General features: G+C 42.9%; 1 protein-coding gene across 1 annotated transcript in view; it reads right to left on the bottom strand.

Annotated features, from left to right (window-relative positions):
• Positions 1 to 22054, bottom strand: part of tnfrsf21 (tumor necrosis factor receptor superfamily, member 21) — a 59371-nt gene that overhangs the window by 21345 nt on the left and 15972 nt on the right. The window contains exons 2-3 of the mRNA XM_047388677.1: positions 17791 to 18487; positions 6385 to 6714 (exon numbers count right to left, since the gene is read on the bottom strand). Of these exons, the coding sequence (XP_047244633.1) occupies positions 6385 to 6714; positions 17791 to 18487 (1027 nt within the window). The remainder of the gene's footprint in view (positions 1 to 6384; positions 6715 to 17790; positions 18488 to 22054) is intronic.

Below are 22054 nucleotides of genomic sequence, written 5' to 3' on the forward strand. Positions count from 1 at the left end.
GTCTGGCTGAAGTCAGAAGGCCGGTTAGATACCTCCATGCCAAACTCCCTCATCCGTGCCCTTGTGGACCTTGCTTTGTGTAGTGGTGTGCAGTGAGGTTGGAACAGCAAGGTGTCATCCCCAAACCTTTCCCACATTCAGAATAAAATTGTCTAAAAGTTCCTCATATGCTGCAGGATAAAACATATCCACACCCACCCAACATACTTGCACACACTTAAACTATGCAGCTGGAGAAGTACTGTTCTTCTGGCAACCACCAAACCCAGAGCCGGTCAGACAGAGAAGCACAATTCATCACTCCAGACAACACGTCTCCTCTCTTCTAAACTCCAGTGGCTGCATGCTTTACACCACTGCTGTTGAACTTGATAATGTAAGGTTTGTAAGCTGCTCACCCATAAGAAAAAATACATTTTGTCTATTCATTCAAAACACATTTTATTGAGAAAGGCTTAACACAGAGGAGCATTCTTCCAGTTTTGATAGGCATCAGGCTGATCCCTGATTACTGTCTGCAGCAGCAAACATGCTAAGCGCATAAATCCAGGATGAGTCTCTCAGACTGGAGAAGAGAGATTAGGCTGATGAAGCTTGTTGTAGTGACTCATGGCGTGATATTTATTCGAGGACTCACGTGTACCTAACTGTATAAACAGAGAAATGAAAGCATGCAAAAAGCCAAGAGGGAAGTCTATCTGCACACATAGTTACAGAGACACCCAAACATACATCCCAGACCAACTAAAATCTCAACCTAAAATCAATTATTAAAGTCAGCTTTATTTGACATAATTCATCACTGTCTCTGCCCCAATTGGCTTTGAACTAATGTACACAAAACACAACACAATCCCCCACTTCTGCTCCAAATGATACTCGCATGATATTTCTTCAGGTCAAAGGAGCTCGCGTGCCGGCCTTTTGGGCTGAGAGCCTATCAAGTCATATTTGCTCCACTGGCCCCAACACACTGAGGCAGAAAAGAAATCCCCCTGCTCTGCATACTTCACTTCCACAGCAAGCTGGACTCTTTTAAATGACCTATATAAGTCTCGTGATGATTCAGTGTGTCAGAGTGTAGATGTGTTAGTCTGGTTAAGTGGGTAAAATGAGCGAGTTTACTTGAGGGTAATGCTGGATAATGTGTTTGTGTGTGTTTGTGTGTGTCCCTCTGTTTGTTGTATGAAGTTTCTGTGACATATGGTTGCCAAAATGGGACAACCTGAGTTATCCAGTAGTGTGTTGCTAAGGCAAATGTGATTTTCACATGATAGCTGCTTAATGAGACAGATCATATTTGTTGCACTGAATAACACATAAGTCTCAAGACCAATGCTTGACTCATCGGGGCAAAGATGTTATTCATTCGACTTATCAGTAAACAAGTGGAATGAATGGCCTTTCTTGTGGTGATAATTCCTTTGCTTTAATTTTTTCAAAACCTCTCAGGCCTTCACAGAACAGCTGGACTCTAGACTTTACAGCCAGACTTGATTTACTTATTAGATAACTGCTGAAGGAAAGTGGTTGCACTGGATTTTATTTAGGGGAATAAGACTTTTGCATCTTGTGCTTTTCAAATGTTTGTGTCTAAATCCCTATAGGTCTGTTGCAATGTGACAAAATATGAAAATCTTTAAGGGCTATATATAGTAATTAATGGCTGTACCTCATGCTATTTATGTCAAACTGAATCCTTAATATAGCAAAGATATGGAATCTGAATATATTAGGAACTATTGTACGTCTATCACTTATAATTTTAAGTGTAAAAAACCTGTTTAATCAGCTAAGACGAAGCCAAACCTCATTCTTTCTCACAGTTTTTGATGCCCAACTTAACAGGTATACGGTGGTTATTTAACTTATTTGACCTCATCCCCACAAATAACTTACAATAATGCTGCTAAATTAAAGATCTTGCTTTCAAGTTCCATCCCCATTATTGAGAGTTTGGTAACAGCATCCAACTAACACAGATTCATTAACAAGGTCACACTTAGGGTGGCTCTTTCAGTGTGAAAGTGGTCCCCCAAGCTAACTAATGCTATTGAAATGTTCAAACGTTGACTGAAACATGAACGTTTTTGAGAACATTTTAACCTTTACCACTAAACCGATATAAATGAAACCAGTCTAAAGCTTTTGGATCCAACATGTTGTCTCAGATCCGTACTCTGCAATTGTGTGTAACATGATTTGAAGCAGGTTGGTGTATGCGTCAGCATCTTAACAAATACCATTCTGTTGAATTATTCACATGCCATAGTCCTCTCCTGGTAATTTAGGAACACACAAAATTAAATTGATGAAATGTGTGGGACAGCTGTGTGGGAGCGCAGCAGGCGCTGCGAAACTCCGACCAAGCAACTATCCCCTCAAATTCCTCCCTTCACAATCAGTCCCAGGCTACCCCGGCCCACCCTGATACCTCACAGAGCCGTATGGTCTAACACATGGCTCCCCGCTGGCTTTGGATCTGGAACTTGGCATTATTAAAAGTGTGGATGTTTAACGAGGAAGGATGGTGGGCAGGTACAATGTTGTTTTCCTTCATGTTTTCCTCAGTATCTTTCTTTGGAACTGTATGCTGTAAATAATATAGCTGAGGACCACACCCAATGCAACCTGTTTCCACCTGATCTTCTCCTTTTTTGCTGATAAGAAAAAAAGCTTTACTGCTTAGGTTTATGCTTTCTGAAACACTCTTGGTGGTGTTACCTTCATGATGATGTGAAATGCATTCCCTTACAAAAACAATTAAAGACCCAGAGGGAATCCTTCAATTGGGGCAGAATTTGTACACATGCAGGCCAGCTCAAGGTTTGCTGGGACATATAGAATGGGCAAGCAGGGGCATAAATGGTGGCAGAATCAATGGAGCAACCATGTTATCAGGCAGTTCTGTTATAGGAATTGCATTACATTTGCATGGGGCCGAGTGACTGTACCACACATTTGCCTGACAGGGATGTCGTACACTTCACAACATCGTGTAGGTCAACCCTAAGTGTGCGGATGGCCTCAAGTGAACACTGGTTCGAACCCAGTGCTACTGTCAAATCTGTACATCCTAAATTCTGAACAATTCTGGTTTATGCAAACCTGCAATGTGGCACAAATCAAAGTGAAAAGATGGTGCCACAGTGCACCAGTTTCTTCCCCAAAATATCTACAGTACAAGTTCCCAGAAAAAAACACAGGTGAGATCATTGTGTTGGGCCTGAAAGATACGTCTACATGATAGTTGCAAGAAAAACGAATGGTTTCCATGACAACATACAGCGGAGCTAAAGTTGTCAGTGCACTTCAGATTAACTGTGAATAGGTAAGTCTAGTCAGGTCCAAGTTTTTTTTGTAAAGCAGTTTGAAAACAACCAAAGCAGACCAGGTACAAGTGACACGAAGCACAGCTTTGGTCTGTCCAGTAACTCATGAAATTCACCAAAGATCGTTTGTGTAATGTTTACAACAATATATAAAAATGCTTAGAAATCAAGGATTCTAGTGATCTGAGGTCAAAATAAGATATTTTAAAATTACTGTACAAAATATAGCAAAATCATTTGTTTGTTACTGTTGAACACCCCTAAGCATTACCTCATCAGTAAAGAACAACAGAAACTGATCAAACAAAAACCTTTAAAAAGTGACGTGTGTCAAACCACGTTTATGAAACCAAGTCCATCTGAAATGTAATTTCAAAACCTGACACGATACAAAGGATTGTTGATCAACATTCATCCAAATATATAATGTATTAGATGGCTATACTTCCTGCTCAATTCTAGTTGCTATGGGGCACAAGGACACATGCAAAAATGATCAAATGAGAACATCAGTGATGTTCTTTTTTAAACTATATAACTACAATAAGAAAGTTATATTGTGGAAAACAACATATTATAGTAGAGCTTAGTAAAGCGAAAATGTTTGAAAGTTTTAGAGTTTGTTAACTTCTTGAACGTAACCTTTAAAATACCTTTTTGTGATTCCTTTTTTGTGACAGCTACCCCCCTCATCACAGCAACACAAACCTGGCCTGTGGACCCGGAAGGCCCCGTTCAGCATTACTGTGGAGGAGTGGTGCTTTTTACCATTTCCTGGCCGGCTCTGAGTGAATGCCAAGCAGCGCATGTGTGTGATCCGTGCTTTAGCATTTCCCTTTTTTCTCCTTTATTGCCCGACTGCTTTAACTGCTCTAGTAAAGGTGTATTACAACCTTCAAGGGGAGCCAGCCACGCACCTTGGAAGGATTAAGAAGCAGTTTTGTTTTATGTTCCGGAGAGTAAATAGCAGTGTAAACTAGCTGTTTGAGTTGCATGTGCATACATATAGCTCCACATAAGTGCATACATATGGGAACAGCATTACTCATCCCATCAGGAGAACACACATGAACGCAAGGAGAAAGGTTGAAGTGAAAAACAATTCTTCAAAAGCTTTTCTTTTCTTAATGCTCAGCTTTTATTGTCACTCATAAACGGATTTCATCTGGTCACACTTTTAAAAGCATTGACCTCTACACTGCCTTGAAAACATATTTTTACTTCTTGATACTTTCAGATTTTGCCACTTTACATAACAAACCTTAGTTTATTTTATTTGTATTTAATGAGATAGACCAACACACATTAATGCTTGATTGTGAAGTGGAAGGGAAAAAGTGTTTAATGCGTTATACATCCTCACTTTACTTTAGTACCCCTAAATAAAATCCAGTGCAACCAATATGCTGGCCTTTGTAGAAGATTGACAAGAAGTACTCAGATGTACTTTGTCACTAGCCATGTAGGGAGCAGAGCTAACATGAAGAAAAAAGTGTTCTGGCCAAATGAAACCAAACCTTTTTTTTTTTTGGCCTGCAGCCAAGATGCTATATGTGGCAGAAAACTAATGCAGTCTGATTGAGCTTGAGCTACAGTATCTGGCAAAGAAGAAGGCAAAAAAGGTGAATTCAAAATGTGTGAAGTTGGTAGAGACATACCTCACAACGCTTGAAGATGTTGTTGCAGGAAAAGGTCCATCTGTAGTGTCTTAAAACGGCTTAAGACAAATGCATGCCACACCTTTCAAAGACGTTTTCTTCTACTTCATAGTTATGCACTACTTTCTGATGGTCTATCACATGAAATCCAAATGGAAGTTCTCTTTTCACTGCCTGCGTGCTCTCCAACAATGTTGGTTTGTTTCAAACTTTATAAATCATCTTATTAGGCAGCTATAATGGTTGCATAGCAATGGCAGGGAATCCTAGTATCAGCTACAACAACAACACACTCACAGCTACACAACGTTACACGGTTTGTGCACTCTTTTCATTTCCTTCATTCTATATATCTCTTTTTTGTTCCGTAAAAGACCCGATTGACCCAATAATGTGCCTTGCCGACCAAACAACAACCCTGGGTCAGCTGAAACCAGATCATTCCAGTTCTCTGTGGGCTGTCACTAAGGGAGCACATGCGAGTGGCTCAGCTTTATCTCATCAACACACACACACACACACTAAGTTTCAACATGGAAACCCAAGTGTCTCAGACAAGATGTGGCCCCCTGAGTTTTGGGTCATGTCTCTTGGTTTCAGGGGGAAAATGTGTCCCTCACCTGTTGGTAGAATATAACAGAGATAGAAGGGGGCTGATAGGTTTTTTTTCTGAATGTTAATGTAGATGGAAAAGGAAAGAATGAAAGAGTAGAAGAAAACAAAGTCACAAAGAGAACAATGGAAAATGAGAGGAAATAGGGAAGAGATTGGAAAGGAAATGAGTCAAAACAGAATTGAGAAGACATTATGAAGGAAAAGACTAAGATATGGAAGACACGAAAACAGAAAAGAAGGTTGATGCCAAAGTGAAATTCAAGAACTGAATGTGAACCCGAGTGTAGACGCTGAGAGGAGACAGCAAGAGAAGGGTGGTAGTGCAACAGGGTCATGTCCTCATTTGTGTAACCACCGCCCTGTACACCATGTGCTCAGGGCTACAATCAATTGGATTAAAAGTTAACAGCAGTTCATACACATCAACAGATGATTCCACATCAGCAGATCTGCAGCAAAACTAATGGATGTTGTGACCCCAGAGTGGTACGCTGAGTGTGCAACAAGAATTCAATATTTATTTATCTAAGCTAAAACTGTGAAGCAGATTAAGACATCAGTGGTAAAATTCCAAAAATGTACTAATTGTGGGTTGGTCAATACTTGCTCAGCATGTTCCTTTCCAGTATTAACATCAAATCATTTCAAGGGGAACTGCTTGTCCCTTATTTTTGACAAGCAACATGGACCATAAACTCTCAGATGTGGCTGAAAAATAAGTATCAGAGTTAAAGCAGCAGACTAGATGTTAAAACTCAAAGAATAAGTCATAAGCTTACCCTGGCCATTGGAGTAGTAGTAGATCCACTTCTCTCTGGCCTGTGTTGAAGGCACAGATGGCTTCTTATGGACTGCCTTCTCCATGATGCTAATTGGGTCCTGCATTGGGCCCTTCTTCAGCACCCGAGAGCTCCTCTTGATGCTGCACACGACAATCACCACCAGCACCAGCAGGAGCAGCAGGACTATCATCCAGGGCAGGTGCTCATTGATGTCAAAGTGATCGTGCATGGTCGGCCTTGGGGACCCCCTGCGACTGGGCCTGTAGTAGCTGGAGGCTGGACCCCCATTTCCTGGATTTTGAATGGCTGCTGACTGGCTCGAGGGACCTTTGATGTTAGATGTTGGATTTGATGGAGAAAAAGATAAAGTAATAAGATTGGGAAAAGGGACAAAGTAAACTAACATAGATATGGTACATATGTAAGAGATAAGAGGAAACAGAGACACAGATACAGGGAATTAAATTCATTCAATTGGAGATATACTTACCCTGACCATGGAAACAGAAGGCATCACAGGAGGGAATCCTAATCCCTGTGAGCAATCTGGTGCACAAACCCTTATAACCAGTAGTAACTTCTTTCCTCCTTTATGTGCCTCTGTGTGTGTTTCATTTATTCAGAAAAAACTGATCTGATCAATTGGTTAAGAGTGCTGGTTAGGGTTAGAGGTTACTAGTGGTTATTATGGTTTGTGTGGCAGATTACTTGCATGAATCAGAATCAGTCCTGTTATATCTCTTTTTCTGGTTTAAGGTAAGCATATCTCCAATTCGGTGAATTTAATTTGACCTTCAAATTCTGCCTGTTACAGTAAATACTACTGATAGTAAGCAAATATGGAGAGACCTAGATCAGAAAAATGTGTCACTCTACATGTAAATAACTGCGTAAGCATGCAAGACCAAGTCTGATCTGTGCTGGCTTCAGCTAGCAATTGTAAAGAATGTCCTCTTTGTATTTTAGTACCAGGTATAGCTCCAAGCTTTTTGTTGAGTGTGGAGGCTTTTTTGTGAGCACCCTCAACTGTGACCTCTTATGCTATAATCTTGTGAGTATTTGGTTGGACCCCCTTCTGCCCTCAGAAGTGCTTTAATTCTTGGTTACATAAATTAAAAAAAGATTTCCAAAACGTTGCTCAGAAATTCTATTTCATATTAATGTGGTAACATCACATGCATTAGGGCGATGAGCATGGACAACATGTGCGCAAAAATATTGAGGAATGAGTGGAGAAATGCAACAAGGGGGGGAGGATGAGCAGCAGAAGAGAAAACTAATATGGTTGGGCCTAAACAGGAACACTATAGGGAATCCAACGAAGAAATCTAACTGTTTAAGTATAAACTAGGAAGTATGTAAATGGGATGAATGCCAATATAAACAGTGAAACATGAATGAAACTTAAAACTCAAACACCTAAGGATCATGACAGTCACACCACATCCCAAAGCTACTCTTCTGCCTTGAGATCTGGTGACTGTGGAGGATATTAGTGAACAGAGAATGAATTATCATGTTACAGGAACCAGTTTGAGACAATCTCAGCTTTGTGACATGGTGTATTACCATGCTGCAAGCAGTCATCAAAAGATTGGTACACTGTGGTCATAAAAGGATAGACAAGCTGTGTTTAAGTGATGCTCAGTTGGTTACAAAATGACCCTTTGTACCAATTGGCAAAGTACAATATTTTCCTTATCTGTTATTGTCCACTCTTGATTAGCCTGAGTACTTTTATACCTTAGGCTCCTGTTAGGAACTGGTGGAAGTGGAACCCAGTGGTCTTCTGCTGCTGTAATCCATCTACATCAATGGTCCATGATACAAATTGGTAACATCACAGCATAATAGAAAATTATAATTATAATGTTTATGTCTAAATTTGGAGACTACAAACCATCAAAATGTGGTTGTTATGTCTGGTCCCCATTCTTTGCTCTAGCCTAACTGAGCTCTGGCTGGTCATTTCACAGCAGATGCCGTTCAAAAATACATCACTCTGTTCTTCATCAAGTTTAGGCCAGGGCATACCTAATCAGGATTTAACTCAACTGAGGGAACAGCTTGAAAAGTTGTTTTGGCCAGCACTTCACAGCCAAGCAAATCTCTGCATCTGTTGGATGCATCAGTTGGATGAAGGGCTTCTAGGATGGTGTTACATCCAATGTAAAAAACAGCTGAGTTAAGTGTTCTCCAGGAATGGAAAAAAACTATTGCTCTGTCAATATTGTGTGTCATCCCCTACTATTGATTATCAATGTGATCTCCAGCAACTCCTCACTGCTTTCTGTGCTTGTGCACCTCTAATGCTGATGGGATCTGTGTTGTACAATCTCCAAATGAGCATTTGGATGTGTAATAATCTCTTTTATCCTATTGCCATTTCTCAAAGATATCCATAAAAAGTCTCATTACTTCTTGCCGTACTGTATGACTGTATCAGAAGCCTTAGCCATTTGTATTTATTGAACAATTGCTTAGGTACAGATTTATGGGTCCCAAAGGAAACAGCTGAGGTCTTTTAGTCCAAATCGAACCTACTGACTCTAATCCTATTTGTCTAGAGGGGAAAAATATAAACATGTAAAATACATAAAAAATACCTTTAGGGTGGTAATACTGCATTACTACTATCATTATGAGTTATTTGTTACTATGCAGGGATTTATAGTTCTGGTCAAGAGTGTACATGCAACCATTATTGAGGGGTGTATATATATATATATATATATATATATATATATATATATATATATATATATATATATATACAGGGGTTGGACAAACACCTGTCATTTTAGTGTGGGAGGTTTCATGGCTAAATTGGACCAGCCTGGTAGCCAGTCTTCATTGAATGCACATTGCACCAGTAAGAGCAGAGTGTGAAGGTTCAATTAGCAGGGTAAGAGCACAGTTTTGCTGAAAATATTGAAATGCACACAACATTATGGGTGACATACCAGAGTTCAAAAGAGGACAAATTGTTGGTGCACGTCTTGCTGGCGCATCTGTGACCAAGACAGCAAGTCTTTGTGATGTATCAAGAGCTACGGTATCCAGGCTAATGTCAGCATACCACCAAGAAGGACGAACCACATCCAACAGGATTAACTGTGGACGCAAGAGGAAGCTGTCTGAAAGGAATGTTTGGGTGCTAACCCGGATTGTATCCAAAAAACAAAACCACGGCTGCCCAAATCACGGCAGAATTAAATGTGCACCTCAACTCTCCTGTTTCCACCAGAACTGTCCGTCGGGAGCTCCACAGGGTCAATATATACGGCCGGGCTGCTATAGCCAAACCTTTGGTCAGTCATGCCAATGCCAAACGTCGGTTTCAATGGTGCAAGGAGCACAAATCCTGGGCTGTGGACCATGTGAAACATGTATTGTTCTCTGATCAGTCCACCTTTACTGTTTTCCCCACATCCGGGAGAGTTATGGTGTGGAGAAGCCCCAAAGAAGCGTACCACCCAGACTGTTGCATGCCCAGAGTGAAGCATGGGGGTGCATCAGTGATGGTTTGGGCTGCCATATCATGGCATTCCCTTGGCCCAATACTTGTGCTAGATGGGCACGTCACTGCCAAGGACTACCGAACCATTCTTGAGGACCATGTGCATCCAATGGTTCAAACATTGTATCCTGAAGGCGGTGCCGTGTATTAGGATGACAATGCACCAATACACACAGCAAGACTGGTGAAAGATTGGTTTGATGAACATGAAAGTGAAGTTGAACATCTCCCATGGCCTGCACAGTCACCAGATCTAAATATTATTGAGCCACTTTGGGGTGTTTTGGAGGAGCGAGTCAGGAAACGTTTTCCTCCACCAGTATCACGTAGTGACCTGGCCACTATCCTGCAAGAAGAATGGCTTAAAATCCCTCCGACCACTGCGCAGGACTTGTATATGTCATTCCCAAGACAAATTGACGCTGTATTGGCCGCAAAAGGAGGCCCTACACCATACTAATAAATTATTTTGGTCTAAAACCAGGTGTTTCAGTTTCATTGTCCAACCCCAGTATATATATATAAACAAATGGCTGAATTTGTTTTTTGTAGCCATCAACAAGCTTCTGGCATTATTCTATTTATCCTCTGTTCTGGTTAGAAATAGTAGTGTTTATTACAATGTGTCATTGACACACTGACACTGACTTGACTTTTAAGTATAGTCCATACATTTTCAAAAGGGTTTAGGTTGGGGGCATTTCTGAAGCTTAAATTTAGCCTGCTTTATCCCTTTATACGATCATAATCGATATGTGTTTGTTATCTTGTTGGAACACCCAGTTGTGTACATGTTTCAGCCAGCTGCATGTTGATCTGAGGTGAAGCAAAACAATTTGGAGGGAATAACCTTTCTTAATTATTCCATCTCCAGTTGTCAATGCACCAGTACCACCAACAGTGAAAACCACCCTTGGCACTATGCTAGCTTTACATCTTTGTTTTATCTGACCATCAAAAATGTCTACAAAAAGCATTTGGCTTGCCCATGTTGGTAACAGTTTCAAGCTGTGGATTTTCTCAGTAATCTCTCCATCCATGATTATGTAAAACTAAGTCTTGTGGACAGTGACATTGGTGGTTATAATATACTTGCACATTGGTAATTTTTATGGCTATAACTTACCATTTTAAGTTGGTTTTTTTTCCTCTGATGGTGGGTTTGAGTCAGATGGTTAAAACTAATGCTGAAAATACTGAAAACGTATGCACTGTAATTATAAGCCAGGTCTGTGGCAGGAAACTAACCAATTAAAAGGAGCTCTACCGATTCAGCTAAGAGCAGTGCTCAAACATCCATCCAGTATTATGTCAGCACCTTGCCAATTGTTCTAAAAAGCACTTGCTTTCTCTGCAACTTACCAAGGAAAATTTTTCCAAATATTAGTGGGATGTTTGTGCCTGTATGTATAATTATGACCCCAAATGGATTGAAGAAAATCAAAAATAAGTCTGTCCATCTAATTGAAGCTTTTAAAAATAATTGACGTTGCTATATAATCCTTTCACCCTGCAAAAAGAGCATATTCGGTAACCGTTTAAAAGCATTAAATTAATCCAATGATCCCACCCAAGATGGGTGCACAAAGAATTCTCACCAGCAGTTCAATTTGAAATGGCAGAAGAATCTAACTTGGATTTATCTCTTTTTTTTTTTTTTTCTTTAATCTTCAATTAGGCAAAGCATGCTAATAATGTTAGGTTTTAGAGTTGATTTTTAGAACTATACAGATTCATAAATCTCTATATCCATTTGTTTTTACTCGTACTCGTACTCGTCGTCTTCCGCTTATCCGGGACCGGGTTGCGGGGGCAGCAGACTCAGCAGAGACGCCCAGACGTCCCTCTCCCCAGACACCTCCTCCCGCTCCTCCGGGGGGAGCCCAAGGCGTTCCCAGGCCAACCGAGAGACATAGTCCCTCCAGCGCGTCCTGGACCGTCCCCTGGGCCTCCTCCCGGTGGGACGTCCCTGGAACACCTCCTGAGGAAGGCGTCCAGAAGGCATCCAGTATACATGCCAGAGCCACCTCAACTGGCTCCTCTCGATGTGGAGGAGCAGCGGCTCTACTTCGAGCCCCTCCCGGATGGCCGAGCTCCTCACCCTATCTCTAAGGGAGTGCCCGGCCACCCTATGGAGGAAGCTCATTTCAGAAGCTTGTATCCGGGATCTCGTTCTTTCGGTCATGACCCAAAGTTCATGGCCATAGGTGAGGGTAGGAGCGTAGACCGACCAGTAAATTGAGAGCTTTGCTTTTCGGGTCAGCTTTCTCTTCACCACAACAGACCGGCACAGTGCCCCCATTACTGTGGCAGCCGCACTGATCCGTCTGTCAATCTCCCACTCCATTCTTCCCCCACTCGTGAACAAGACCCCGAGATACTTAAACTCCTCCACTTGAGGCAGGAACTCCCTTCCAACCTGAAGAGGACAAGCCACCCTTTTCCGGTTGAGTACCATGGCCTCGGACTTGGAGGAGCTGATCTTCATCACAGTCGCTTCACACTCGGCTGCGAACAGCCACAGCGCATGCTGTAGGTCTTGGCAAGAGGGGGCCAGCGGGACCACGTCATCTGCAAAAAGAAGAGACGTCTTTGGGACATCTAGAAATCCTGTCCATAAAAGTTATGAACAGGACCGGTGACAAAGGGCAGCCCTGCCGGAGTCCAACATGCACCGGGAACAGTCGGACTTAGTGCCAGCAATGCGGACCAAACTCCTGCTGCACTTGTACAGGGACCGGATGGCCCCTAATAAAGGGCCCCCGATTCCATACTCCTGGAGCACCCCCCACAGGGCATCACGAGGGACACAGTCGAATGCCTTCTTCAGGTCCACAAAGCACATGTGAACCGGTTGGGCAAACTCCCATGAACCCTTGAGCACCCTGTAGAGGGTATAGAGCTGGTCCAGTGTTCCAAGACTGGGACAAAAACCACACTGCTCCTCCTGAAGCTAAGGTTCGACTATCGGCCGGACTCTCCTCTCCAATACCCGGCGTAGGCCTTACCAGGGAGGCTCAGGAGTGTGATCCCCCTGTAGTTGGAACACACCCTCCGGCCCCCCCTTCATAAGAAGGGGGACCACCACCCCAGTCTGCCAGACCAGAGGCACTGTCCCCGACCGCCACGCAATGTTGAAGAGGCGTGTCAACCATGACAGCCCAACAACATCCAGAGATTTGAGGTACTCAGGGCGGATCTCATCCACCCCCGAAGCCTTGCCACCGCGGAGCTTTTTAACCACCTCGGTGACTTCAGCCTGGGTGATGAAAGAGTCCAACCCCGAGTCCCCAGCCTCTGTTTGCAGCACAGAATGCGTGATGGCAGGATTGAAGAGATCCTCGAAGTACTCCTTCCTTCCACCGCCCGATAATGTCTTCAGTCGAGGTCAGCAGCCTCCCACCCCCACTATAAACAGTGTTGGCGAAGCACTGCTTCCCCCTCCTGAGGTGCCGGACGGTTTGCCAGAATCGCTTCGAGACCAACCGGTAGTCCTTCTCCATGGCCTCACCAAACTCCTCCCAGGCCTGAGGTTTTGCCTTTGCCACAGCCCGGGCCACAGCACGCTTGGCCTCACGGTACCCGTCAGCCGCCTCAGGAGTCCCACAAGCCAACCACAGCCGATAGGACTCCTTCTTCAGCTTGACAGCATCCCTTACTGCCGGTGTCCACCACCGGGTTCTGGGATTGCCACCGCGACAGGAACCGTAGACCTTACGGCCGCAGCTGCGGGCAGCAGCATCAACAACAGATGCGGAGAACATGGTCCACTCGGACTCTATGTCTCCAACATCCCCCGGGATCTGGTCAAAGCTCTCCCGGAGGTGGGAGTTGAATACATCCCTGGCCGAGGGCTCCGCCAGGCATTCCCAGCAGACCCTCACTATGCACTTGGGCCTGCCAAGTCTTTCTCCTCCTCCAGCAGATCCAACTCACCACCAGGTGGTGATCAGTGGACAGCTCAGCCCCTCTCTTCACCCGAGTGTCCAAAACATGCGGCCGAAGGTCTGATGATATGACAACAAAGTCGATCATCGACCTCCTGCCTAGGGTGTCCTGGTGCCAAGTGCACTGATGGACACCCTTATGTTTGAACATGGTGTTCATTATGGACAATCTGTGACTAGCACAGAAGTCCAATAACAAAACACCACTCGGATTCAGATCGGGGAGGCCATTCCTCCTGATCACGCCTCTCCAGGTGTCATTGTCGTTTCCCACGTGGGCGTTGGAATCCCCCAGCAGAATAATGGAGTCCCCGGGAGGGGCACTATCCAGCACCCTCGACAGGGACACCAAGAAGGCCGGATACTCCGCACTACCGCTCGGCCCGTAGGCCGAGACGACAGTCAGAGACCTATCCCCAACCTGAAGGCGCAGGGATACGACCCTCTCATCCACTGTGGTAAACCCCAACATGAGACGGCTGAGCTGGGGGGCAACAAGCAAACCCACACCAGCCCGCTGCCTCTCCCCGTGGGCCACTCCAGAGTAGGACTCCAACCCCTCTCAAGGAGATGGGTTCCAGAGCCCACGCTGTGCGTGGAGGCGAGCCCGACTATTTCTAGTCGATATCCCTCGACCTCCCGCACAAGCTCAGGCTCCTTCCCCCCCAGCGAGGTGACATCCCACGTCCCTAGAGCCAGCCTAAGCATCCGGGGATCGGGCCGCTGAGGTCTCCACCTTCGTTCGCCACCCAATCCTCTTTGCAGTGGTCCCTCACGGTTCCCCGTGCAGGTGGTGGGCCCACTGGGGATGGCCTCGCGTCTCTCGTTCGGGCTTGGCCCGGCCGGGTCCTGCGAGCAGCAACCCGATACCTCATGTTGCTGAAGCACCCGGCCTGTGCTGCAACCCGGCCACCAGGTGCTCTCCAGCGAGTCCCGACCCCAGGCCTGGCTCCACGGTGGGACCCCGGCTCCGCCGTACCGGGCGACGTCACCTGCCTCGATATTTTGGTCCTCATGAGGGATTCTTGAACCATTCTTTGTCTGACCAATCACCTAGAGCCTGTTTGCCATGGGAGACCGTACCAGGGCCATTTAGGCCCCAGACAACATAGCCTCTAGGATCATTTGAGCACTCAAACCCCTCCACTACGTTAAGGTGGCGGTTGTTTTTAGTTTCTGGCAATTACCAGAACCTGTACAACCTATATGAAATTTCTCACTTTGCTTCACACTTCAGACTTTATTACTGGTCTCCTCTCACATTATCTAATAGAATCCCAAAGGGATTGTTCTCAGAGTGGTCAAACAAAAAACATCTTAGAACAATTTTAATCTCAAAACCTTATAGCAGTTATTGCAAAAGCTATTTTACTATTTTATGAACCTTTAAATTGTCATCATGCGGGCATTGGTTTTTAATTTTACAGGAGCTTATTATTCATACAGAGGAGGTAGGATGCACCAATGATGTTCCTGTGTGAACGAACACGTATCAGAACATGAAATATAAAGCTGTTACGGCCAAAGTAACTGTCTGTTGTAAAGGTAAAGTGGTGTAAAAAGTTTAATTATTTCAGTGGTTTAAATGTGCACTGGTCGTTCTGTAACACTTCACATGTTCTGTTCTTTGTTTCATAAAGAAAGATCATTTGTGGCGCAACCCCGCCTACCTTCTTCACCTGCAAGAATGATCATTGGCTTCCATGTAAATAATCAACCAATGAAAACATCATGATGCTTTAAAGGTTTACAGAATCAGTGTATGCGTGAACTGCTATGATGTTGCTAAGATTGGAGTAGTTTTAATTGGTAGAGGGATGCTTTGGTATTGGCCCCGTCTTGGACCAGCTGCTAGCTTTAGCTTAGAGATTCTTGGTGAAACCCAGTCCAATCAAATACATACTTTATGATTATTAGATAACTTTAGGTTAGTACAATATCACCATATTTAAAAGTTTAGAACCAAGTGTTTCAGTAAAACTAGTTAAGGGTTTCACTCTTCATCCGATTCAAAGCTAGTGAGGGAGAGGTTCCGAGCTTTTGAGCTGTTTAGGATGTGCTGTTCTGCATATCTAAATTCACAAGAACCTTAGATTATCTGTACATACTGAAATTATAGAAAAAGGGAACACAAACAGACTTTTTCTACATAAACTTTCCAACTCATCTCAGCCTCCTTTCCTTTCAGAATGATGTTGGCCACCCCCTCCTCTACTAACAATAAACAGCAGGTGTAATATAACAGCCCTGAGTATGTAAAACCCCCAACCACTTGCCCACCCCCACCATCCTGCTAACAGTTCAGATGGTGTCAAATTAACTGGCTCAAAGGCCATCGATCCCCTGCCAACACAAACAGCAGTGACAGTGTTATGGCTGTGGGGGGCTCAGTGAAGAGGAGAGGTATGCTAGCTATGGATAGTTGATTCTGAGAAATGACTGCCAGGCTGGCTGAGACAAGTATGACATAAAAACGGTTAAAGAGGTGACAAGGCAGGGGGGCAGGCAAACGGAAAACAAATAGGAAAAGTAGCGGAATAACAAGAGTGCTTCTGGCAACAGGAAAACAAAAGAAAGATGAAAGAAGAAGACTGAAATATCGCCGAGTATCCCTAAAAATACAAACATTCCTGACTTAAAGGGGCAGCCAATTGTTTGTTTCCGTGCCAACAGACGTCCCTCCCATGAATTCTAGTAAGGATAAGATGAGGGGAGTTTGTGTAATGTGGATCCAGCTCTTGAAAAATAAATAATCCACAGCCATGCAAAAGTATTTATAACCCCAGAACTTTTCCACATTTTGTCGTGTACAACTGCAAACCTCAATCTATTTTAGTGGGATTTTACATATTGGACAAAGACAAAGCAGTTGGTACATGGTTTTCAACTTTTTACTAAAAAACATGAAAAATGTGGTGTGCATTTTTATTAAGCACCCCCCTAGGTCAATACTTTGTAGATCCGCTTTTAATTCCAACAGCAGCTTTAAACACTTGCAGAGATGTCTCTACCAGCTTTCCACATTCGGACCCTGAAGGTTTTTGCCCAATCTTTTCAAAATAGCTCCAGCTCAGTCAGCCTTCATCTGTGAGCATCTATTTCCAAGCCTTGCCACAGTATCCACGATATCTTTTGCTGTATTTTTAGGGTTGTTTTGCTACTGGAATGTGAATCTCCACCCCCGTTTTAACTATTTTGCAGCCTTTAACTAGTTTTTTTACTCATCTGACCAGATCAGCTTCTTCAACACGTTCGCTGTGTCCTCTAAACGGCTTGGGGCAAACAGCAAATGGTATTTTCTTACGAAAAATCCCTTTCTTTTTGCCACTCTTTTGTAATGGCCATATTTGTGAAGTCAATTTTCAGATGATGGTTCGAACTGTCCACAGTGTTATATTCAAAGATATATTTTTTAAAACCATTCATGACCTTGCTTTAATCCACAACTTTATACCTGAACTGTCTGCTGTGTTCCTTTATCTCCCACCTGAGCTATAGATCTCTGCATCTTCGCCAGAGTTATCATGGTCTTTTTGGCTGCTTATCTGCTTATCTGAATGCTCCCCTTGCCTGGCCTGTCTGCTAAGCACAACTTTGAAGTTGTAATGCAAACAATGTGAAAATATTGAAGGTATGAAGGTATGAATATTTCTGTAGCAGTTCTATCCCCAAAGGGAACGAGAATTTAACCCTAAGATGGATTAAATTGTGTTATGTCAACAATTAAATGAACTAATATCAGAGTTGCTATGGTTCAAATCACACAGGCTCAAAGGCCATCATCAAATTTTCATGTACATTTTTCTCTAAATCTTTAAGGTTAATGAGACTTATAAATAGCAAATACCAAAAAGTTTATCTTGGAAATGCTGTAATTCTTCATAAAAAAGTAAAGTCCATTATGGGAGACTGAAAAACTAAGTTAACCAGTCTCACCTTTATGTGCGGGCCCATTCAATGATGGGGAGATTGAAGATATCATAGATTCCTGTACAAACACAGCCTGTGCAGGCCCCAGTGGAGTGGTTGGGAAGACCGATGATAAAGTGGTAGATGGGGGTCCACAGACATTATCTGTCTGTCTTGTTCCTGGTGTCAACAGCACAATGCCCAGAGCCTGGCAGTCTGTGTGGTTTCTGCAACTCATAGTACTGGATTCCACATGAGAAAATGTCCCCTTGGTGCATGGCTTACAGAGAACATCTTCTGTTTCAGTACCCCGCTTTTTCACCCTGGTCCCTGGAGGGCACAGAGAGTGGGGCTTACACTCTACTCCACCGTCCATTGATAGGAACCTGTTGGGCGGACAGGTGCAGACTCGGTCTTGGATGGCCTTGCATGGCACCTTCTCGATGAAGCCCACAAGACATGGAGCCTGACAGCGATGACATTGTTGGACACCGTTCTCGCCTCGTGTGAAGGTGCCCTCGGGGCAGGGGCTGCACTCCCTCACAGTTGTTGGAGAGCAATGGACAGAAACATAGGTGCCTGCCGGGCATTTATCACAGAGCATCTGGTTGCCTGAGTCCCGGTCTGTGTGCTGATAGTGGCGCTGAGAGAGGAGAGGCTGATCATCTGTGGTAGATGTGGTCAAAACCCGTGCTGACATGTCAGCCACCACCGTACATAGGAGCTGAGAGGAAAAGAGGAAACAGCAGGTCAGTCGTTTTAAAATATTAACAATTTTCATTTTGGTTTGGCAGGACCTCTGCTTTCTCTGTTAGGATGGTACCTGAAGACATTATTGCCAAGGTTCCTGATGTTACTTTCGTAATCAAACGTATGCCTGTTTAACACGGCAGTGTTTTTATGCCGATCTTTGACCCGATCTTCCTCTGCCGACATTATCGTGATGGCTCTTTAGATAATCTTATGAGATAATCCTGCTATGTGTGGTGTGTTAAGATTGATCTAGTCTGATCGAAAGGACTTTGGGACCGCTCCGACTTTAAATCGGGGATATAAAACATGTTGGATTGTCTCAGCCAAATATCCTACCGTGTGGGATGTTCCCCGAGGACAAATGAGCACACAGCTGTTGAATGTGACATATAGCCAATCAGAAAGCGAGGTGACAGAAACACGGAGGGCAATTACTCTGAACTCATGTTTAATCTCAAGAAGGTTTGCGATATTTGCCGTCTGACATCTGAACGTTTGTAAGTGAAATCTGTTTGTGTGTGGTGTGTTGTGTTTGCCGTGTGGCCGGACACCACACACTGTAGGACCAAACCTGTTTTCTGGGATTTTTTAGCATCACGTGTGGGAATTCTCAGGTTTTGAAAATCGACTGGCAATTTTAAAATCCTGCCATGTGAAACTGGCATAAAAGGGTTATCAGGCAACATTTTTTTCAGTTCTGATTTGTCTTAAATGGCTGCACATGTATATTCTGAAGTGTGTAAATTGTAGTTATACCTTGAGACCACTACTATTATAGAGTTTCTTATAATTAAACTAATCTACTCATCCTACATTAAGCAACAAAGAGTTTGTGAGCTTTCTATTACAGCAGCTGAGGATTTGTCCCCTAGCATAGGCTGTTGTTGCATTTCCTCTGCAGAGTGCCCACTCACCTCTGCTCGGAAGCTGTCTGCTCCATAGATTTAGGGGAATGACACACACCTCTAGGTTTAAAATCATGCCTGTGTAATACTATCTGGAAAGCACTGAAATGCTGAAGGCACAGATGTTTCACTTTAGATAAATCAAATGCAGTCCTGCTTTTGTAGACTACCAGCAAGGGCTGGACGATATATCACAAAAATATCTTCATTGCGATAATGGCACGTGCAATATGTCTATCACAAACAGGTGCAATAAATTCAGAATTTTGCTGCACGCGTTTGGTGTTTATCTGTGGTTGACCAATCAGATACGCTCTCAAGGCTCCCAGCATACCACCCCCATACATATTGTTATTGGCTAGGGTGTACCCATAGGCTTACAAAGGACCTTAGCTGCAGCGTAGAGGGAAAGCAATAGCAGACACGGGGGAAGAGGAGCCGAATGGGGACGAAAACAACAAACAACTTTTGTCTATAAAGAATAGCACATCTGAAATATGGGACTACTTTGGCTTTAGAAGAGAAGACGTAGCACAGACCCAGGTACTGTGCAAGTCATGTCGGAAAATAGTGGCTACGTCGAGAGGAAACACAACTAATCTACACAATCACATGAAGCACAACCACAAGAAGGCTATATGAAGTATTCAAGTCTAATACTCTCAAAACTTCATTTTCTCAACAAAGACTTCAAACTAACAACAAGGTCCCTAGAAGTTGCATATTTCCTACTCAAGGGAAAATATAGCCAGTGCTCTGAGGGATGTTTTGGCAAACTGGGGCTTGGAAGAAGAGAAACAATTGGCTATTACAACAGACAATGGGACCAATGTAGTAAAAGCTGCAGAACCCAACAAGTGCGTCAGACTACAGTGCTTTGGCCACCGCTTGCATCTGGCCATCAGTGAGTATTTTTTTATACTGTATTTTTTTAATCAAAGATGCCCAATTTTAACATAATATGTGCATATTTAATATATTACATTACCTTATATTATATTGCCTACAGCTATTAACATATACAACAACTCATTGAAAAACATTTAATTGTTCTTTTGGATAAATAAAGTATTTTTGAATTGAATTAAATTAGTTTTATTGTATTTGACTGTGATTTGAAATTCTGACTTAAATTTGATAATACTATGTTATTTCAGCCCAAACTAAATCTACAATTATCATTTTGTTTTTTCCCCTCTACAGAAAATGCTGTTAAAGGTGACGAGCGCATTTCGCGAGCTGTGGGACTTTGCAAGAAGTTAGTGGGGCATTTTTCACACAGCTTGAAGGAAAAAACTGCACTGAGAATGGTCCAGCAAGGCCACCACCTCCCAATGCATGCACTCATCACAGAATGTCAGACTAAATGGGGATCCAGACAAAGTATGATTCCAAGAGTTCCTGAGCAGCAGAAGGCCATATGTGATGTTTTATCAACAGACCAGAAGTGAAGACATTTAGTCCCTACTTGGCAAGACCTAGATGTCCTGGAGTCAATTAACCAGGCACTTCAGCCTCTGCAGGACTTCACAGATGCCCTTTCTGCTGAAAAATCTGCATACCCGCAAGTAGCTCACCCTCAGAAAGACATTTTGGTGCCTCGGGTAACGAAATTACATGCCAGTGTATTTGTTTGAAACCAGCCAAGGTAAATATGCTAGTTTTCCTAGCAAAAAAACTAAAGTAGTGCTGGGATTTAGGGTTACTCTTTACACATTGTTAAAATATTGTTGAAAACACTTTGTTTTATAAGATTTTTTATTTTATTTACTTTTACAGAAAACAAGGTATCCTAAAGCACTTGGCTCAATATGTTTACATTATTGTTAAGTTAACTTTGAAAAGAAGAGCTGTAAAACCAAGGTATGCATGTTTTTATTTGTTTTAAGTGTACAGAAAACCTGGCATTTTAAATCTCTTGGTTTGAGACTGCTTTACAATATAATGGTTGTTACCTCATGGTTAAGCATGAATAAAATTATTGCTGTTGTTGATTTTTTGTTTAAGCAGCATTGTAGGGTAACACTTATGTTTAAATGTTTGCTCCACATAATGGTTTAGCATGAATTATAGTAAATCCAGAATACATACAGGCTTCTTATTTTGCCACATAAACAATTTTTTACTTTCATTAGATATTAAAAATAGAATTCTTTAATTTTATGTTAAATGTCCCAAAATATCAATATCACAATATTCAGCACCCATATCGCATATTGCATATTTTCCCAATATCACCCAGCCCTACTACCAGCTTTTGTAGACTACCTTAAAACCTTAAGTGTTAACTCTAAAACTAAAGGTAGTATAAGCTCTCCCACATGGTAAAGCCCTGTGGTTAAATGAGAAACATGTTTTATAATAAGTGGATCATGCGACCATGTAACTGGATGTAAACTCTGAGTCAGTTTGCATAACCCGAGTGCTCTTGACCTTCATAAACTGATGGTCGGACATTCTCTTTTAGAATTTTCTGTTGGTATTGCAGGTCCTGAAAAAGATAAAACAACCCACTAATACCCTGTTGACTGTGGGTATGTTGTTGTTTTTCTGAAATTCTGAAAAAAAAGTCTCGGACTACGCCATGGTTCAGTTGTTATCACTGTTGCCTTGATATAAGAAGGTCCTGGGTT

Source organism: Girardinichthys multiradiatus, chromosome 15, assembly GCF_021462225.1.
Source record: "Girardinichthys multiradiatus isolate DD_20200921_A chromosome 15, DD_fGirMul_XY1, whole genome shotgun sequence".
NCBI classification, from domain to species: domain Eukaryota; kingdom Metazoa; phylum Chordata; class Actinopteri; order Cyprinodontiformes; family Goodeidae; genus Girardinichthys; species Girardinichthys multiradiatus.